The sequence below is a fragment of the Onychostoma macrolepis genome, chromosome 22 (genome assembly GCF_012432095.1).
Source record: "Onychostoma macrolepis isolate SWU-2019 chromosome 22, ASM1243209v1, whole genome shotgun sequence".
Taxonomy (NCBI): Eukaryota; Metazoa; Chordata; class Actinopteri; order Cypriniformes; family Cyprinidae; genus Onychostoma; species Onychostoma macrolepis.
The window spans coordinates 9651388-9657387 of NC_081176.1; the positions used below are offsets into that span (position 1 = coordinate 9651388).

Sequence of the window (6000 nt, forward strand, 5' to 3'; positions counted from 1 at the left end):
AGCAACTCCGTTTGTTTGTCCGAGGGAGCAACAGTAACTAAGGGGCGGAGCTTACTGATAGGTCAATTGTGAATTTCGTTTTGTGAAAAGTGGGGACATCCCATAGGCGTAATGGTTTTTATACTGTACTTACTGTATGTGCTATTGCCCTACACCAACCCTACACCTAAACCTACTTACAGGAGACTTTCTGCTATTTCAGATTTTGTATGATTTATAAGCGTTTTGAAAAGTGGGGACATGGGTCAATGTCCTGAGATGTCACCTTCACCTTGTAATACCTATGTCATACCTTTGTCATTATACAAATCTATGTCCTGACTTTTCACAAAACACACACACACACACACACACACACACACACACACACATTCAGTGCCTGAACCTGCAGTTCCTCTCATAATGAGCAGAATTGCTGTTGCATCAACAGACATCAGTTAAATAAAACTATCCAGAGATGATCTAAACCCAGATCATGTTCCCTGTTAGTGGATCAAGTGTTTGAATTCTGCTACATAGCAATAATAATAATAATAGTAATAATAGGAAGATCCGGCATCAAAAGATCAACAAAATATATTGCTGTGAATGCTTAGCTGTCACAAGCTAGTTATCTCTTTGCTAACTTTCCTCATCTCCTGCTTAAAAGCCAGAAAGATCTTGAGATTTTTGAGAATCATGATCTAGTGAACTTTTGCCCCTGAGTTTCTTTTAAATAATTTATTTTTGACGCTTGTCTTTCTTTTAAAAAAATTAATAATAAATTTGTATTTTAAATGTTCAACTGTTAACTTGAACTAGAGGTTTTCATTACAAACAGTGTTTGATAATCTTTAAATGTTTTGTGATGAATTGAATTGAATCCTGCTTCATCTTCTCTTCTGCAGGTTTGTGGGTCCTGCTGCAGATGAAGCCTGTCAGTATGTGACTGGAATTGTGGGTAAAACCCGTTACTCCTGAGAGAGCTGAAACTGAGTGGACATGAACTAAGAGACACACGAGTGAATCAGATCGCTGCTCTACTGCAGGATAAACACTGTCAACTCAACACACTGCTGTACGTTTTTCATTGTTACAAGGACACTTTTAAATTCTTGCTGCTGGGTGTTTTTATGTGTCTTGTATAAGAGATTGCTGACTGAAATCATATGTGACTCATCACCAGTATTTGTCAACTGTCAGCTAAAACTGGTAAATATTCAGACTAAAACTGAAGTGTTTTCTCTTTATGCAGTCTGAATAACAGCTGTATCACAGAAGGAGGTTGTCATGTTCTGGCTGCAGCTCTAAACTCAAACCCTTCAAATCTGACAGAGCTGGATCTGAGCAGGAATCAAATAAGAGACTCTGGAGTGACAGAAATCTCCAGTCTGCTGAGAAATTCACAGACACTACAGATACTCAGGTCTGAATCTGGTTAATCTAAACATGAATCAATGTAAAGCTCCAGCTGGTCTGTAAACTGGTGCTGTGTCTCAAGGAATGGGTCAGTAATGTCAAGTTGGTGAAGATACATTTATAAAATATTGACAAACAGATTGCTTTTTGAGGTGATGGGAAATGTTAATATGTCTTTCTGTAGACTTTCAAACTGCAGTATCACTGAAGAAGGTTATAAAGCTCTGTCTTCAGCTCTGAGATCAAACCCTTCACACCTGATAGAGCTGGATCTCACAGGAAATGATCCTGGACAATCAGGAGTGAAGCAGCTCAGTGATTTACTACAGGATCCAAACTGTCAACTGAAGACACTGAGGTGAGACGTGATGAAATAATGCAAAATAAATGATACGCAAGTGAATTAATTACCTTATGTATAAATATATTATATTTAGGGATGCACGATATTGGATTTTGCGAAATCCAATATGCAGATAATTTAACTCATTTTGGCCAATAGCCGATGCCGATATATAATTAATTTTAATTTTGGTTATTTGTAACTCCAAACTAAATTTGACTGACGTAAAACTGAAAGCATTCAATAATTCAGGATCAGATTTAATATGAAGTATATTTTAATCTAAGATGTGGTTTTGGTAATCTTGATTTATTTCTGATATTTTTGTTTTGGCTAGTAGAAGTTCTGAATGGCTGTTAAAAATAATAATAATAATTGGCTGGTGAGCGAGTTATTTTGAGCTTATAACGTGAATTTAAAAGGTTCACTTAATTTTACATTAATGTTATTTCCAATATTTTTTTGCAGATGATGTTAATAAATGTTAACAGATTTGTACAAGAAAGTCTTTATAAACCTGCTGTGAACTAAACACAGAAATGTAAAGGTCACTGTTCAGTTTTCCACCAAAATAAAAGCCTGAGGGCTTAATAATCGAAAGTAAAGAAATTAAGACATAAATATCACAATAGTAAATTTATCATTCCATCCTTCAAAACTGAAATCCTTCTCCAAGCTGCTTGTTCTATGTAGTGTTGTAAGTATGGTTTAGGCTTAAGTATTGTACTGTAAAATACAAAATATTATTATATTTATCAAATAAATAATAATTTAACAGTATGATTATCATGAAAATCTCATATTGGTGGGTAAAAATAGAAGCTAAAGCTGCTATTAGCGTAATTGTATGTATATCTTAATTAGTTTTGTTCTGTCTTCTACAGGTTAAACTGCATCAGTATTACAGATGAAGGTTGTGCTGCTCTGGCATCAGCGTTTAATTCAAACCTCAGAGAGCTGGATCTGAGCAGGAATCAAATAAGAGACTCTGGAGTGACAGAAATCTCCAGGCTGCTGAGAAATTCACAGACACTACAGATACTCAGGTCTGAATTTGGTTAATCTAAACATGAATCAATGTAAAGCTCCAGCTGGTCTGTAAACTGGTGCTGTGTCTCAAGGAATGGGTCAGTAATGTCAAGTTGGTGAAGATACATTTATAAAATATTGACAAACAGATTGCTTTTTTGAGGTGATGGGAAATGTTAATATGTCTTTCTGTAGACTTTCAAACTGCAGTATCACTGAAGAAGGTTATAATAGTTGCAATCAAAATTATTCAACCCCTTTGACCTGCAAGACATTTTGCTGTATAGAACACAATTTTATGAAAACCATTCAACAAAGGTATCAGTAAAGTATTAGAGAGAGTTTTTTTAAATACAATTTTAAGTGATTCTGAGAATGTAACATTGAATTCAAACTGGCTCTAAACATTAGTTCAAAATTATTCAACCCCCAACAATCTTTGGTTTTCACATTGCCACTGCTTACTTTAAATTCAACCAGATATTTTCAATGAGAATTAAATCTGGAGACTGAACAGGACACTCAATAACATTCTATGACTGATCCCTGAAACAAGCAGAAGTAGATTTGGATCGCTGTCCTGCAGGAAAGTCCATTGATCATCAGATACAGTCTTTGCACCAAAGGCATCACAATTCTTGTCAAAATGGCCTGATACTTCAGAGAACCCATGATGCCCTACATACGGCCATGATTTCCACTCACGCTACAGTAAAGCAACCCCATAACAGGACTGATCCACCAAAGTCCCAGTTTGGTCACATCACTCCATAAAACATTCTTCCAGAACTCCACAGATCTACCCAAATGAATTTTAGCAAGTTCAAGTCACCCTTTTGTTCTTCTTGGTCAAGAGTGGTATTCAGCAAGATGCCTCAACATGAAGGCCATTCTTGTCTAGTGTTTTTCTTACACACTGCATTGAAATGGTTTTCCTCCTTTCATTGGTTCATCTTGCAAGTCTTTGGCTGTACATTGCAGGCTTTTGTCAGTTGCTCTGATTAAACATTTTATGATATTATGCTTTTTCTTCAACACCCTCAAAGGTTTTCTGGTACAACACACTTAAAGCTAAGGAATAAGGCTGCGAGCTTTTAATGTCTTGGAAATCTTCATATAGCCTTAGACTTTCTAAAGTAATACAATTATTTATTCTATAGCTTCTCTATAGCTTTTGTGAGAGCTCTGTTGACTTTGCCATTTTTGCTACTGAACTTCAGCACACGCATGGGCTAACTGCATATGTGTGTGTAACAGCTTCTAAAGGCTTAATTGTGTTTTGAGAATTGTATTCCCCACCATATAAATAAGTGACTTAAAACAGCAATGTTCAATAGGGGTTGAATAATTATGACATACCTGTGTTATTAAAATACTAAAAAATGACATTATATATTGACATTATCACTTTTAGTATGGCAGTGAACTGTTATAGATGCAATTTTGTATTTTATCCTGGATCTTCAGACAAGCTTGTATTTGTAAAGTAATGCAGTCTCTGAGGGTTGAGTAAATTTGATTGCAACTGTAGGTTATAATTGTGGAAAATAATGCAGAAATTGCATTTGTTGTAGTTTGTTCACCAATATAGAGCTTTACCCTGCTATACCGTGAAAAGGGTCCGTTCAGGCCTAAGATTTTTATTTTATAGAACATGTACTTGTATGACAATCTGTGTTATAAGGAAGAATAACATCTTTTTTAATAGACTTTCAGACTGCAGTATCACTGAAGAAGGTTATAAAGCTCTGTCTTCAGCTCTGAGATCAAACCCTTCACACCTGATAGAGCTGGATCTCACAGGGAATGATCCTGGACAATCAGGAGTGAAGCAGCTCAGTGATTTACTGCAGGATCCAAACTGTCAACTGAAGACACTGAGGTGAGACGTGATGAAATAATGCAAAATAAATGATACGCAAGTGAATTAATTACCTTATGTATAAATATATTATATTTAGGGATGCACGATATTGGATTTTTGGCGAAATCCAATATGCAGATAATTTAACCCATTTTGGCCAATAGCCGATGCCGATATATAATTATTTTTAATTTTGGTTAGTTTTTAACAAGAACTTATTTGTTAGAATTAAACAACAATGAAGTTATTTTATAATGACAGTACATTGAAGATTTGAAAATAGCTATAAATAAACTATATATTAATCACTGCATTTTTTTTTTTATCAGAATGATGCTGTTAACCTTAACATTTTATTTTATGATTTAAATGATCTAAGCAAAAGAGTTATAAAATTCAGAATTTTTAGAGCTCATAATTTGTTTAAAAAATATAACACATTACACATTAATGAATGAATAATTAAATATAAAATTATGTAATTTAAGTTATGTTTTTTTGTCATGTACGCTATAACTTCTGACCTTTTAAATCAAAACAAAATCATGATTATGACATCAATTACTGCTTTATTTAATCATAAACACAGTCTAAATATTATTTGTGTATTTTCCTTTCATTTTATTAGAAGTAGGCCGACAGCGCCCCCTACAGAATTAATACTCCTCACCGAGCGTGCGTTAGGACACTGATTCCAGGTGTCCTGAGAGGATGGGCAATATAATTTATTTTATTACATTTCCTGAATCCAAACAAAACGGAGCAAAATATCCCTAATCATTCAACCCCAATCCAGATGAAGACAAAACGTTTATTTTCTGGTTGTCATACAGTCATTAAGTTACAATGTTCATCTGCTCGAGCAGAACGTTAATGTTATCTTGTGCTTCAGCAAGGTATCTCTGACTAAAACTAGAATGTATATTAATTTAATCGTACCCTGCGATACATGAACAGTGTTGATCCTGCATGTTGTCATCCGTGATCGTGATGACCGACAGTAATATGAGACTTCTCCCGCTTGCATTGTGATCTGTAAACCCTCCTTCTGAGTTACCCACCGTATTTATTTTAAAATATATTTTAATGATAGTATATTTATTGAACAAAAATTATTTTATTTTTCAAAATAAGCAGAAAATAGTACAAACTTTGCTAAAGTGATTGTTTTGAACAAGTATTAACTTAGACATTATTTTAAAATCATTATTTTATCTGAAGTATTTGTATCAATACCGTGTGGGGGTAAAAGACCCTCTTGCCTCCTCATATATTTATAAGATTTTTAAAGAAAATGAACAACTTGAATGATTTATTTTCACACAAAATCTGTTGCTCCATTAATGTTCAATACAACGTATATATT

General features: G+C 34.3%; 1 protein-coding gene across 11 annotated transcripts in view; it reads left to right on the top strand.

Annotated features, from left to right (window-relative positions):
• LOC131530151 (NACHT, LRR and PYD domains-containing protein 12-like) overlaps positions 1-6000 on the top strand; it is a 67461-nt gene that overhangs the window by 14003 nt on the left and 47458 nt on the right. For 3 of the 11 annotated variants that reach the window (XM_058760275.1, XM_058760273.1, XM_058760277.1), the window contains exons 12-13: positions 2626-2787; positions 4479-4652. The exons of 5 other annotated variants lie outside the window; for them this stretch is intronic. In XM_058760275.1, the coding sequence (XP_058616258.1) occupies positions 2626-2787; positions 4479-4652 (336 nt within the window). Of the gene's footprint in view, positions 1-887; positions 1058-1234; positions 1328-2625; positions 2788-4478; positions 4653-6000 lie in introns of those variants that run through there. 3 more of the 11 variants (XR_009268329.1, XR_009268328.1, XR_009268327.1) reach the window with 2 other exon arrangements.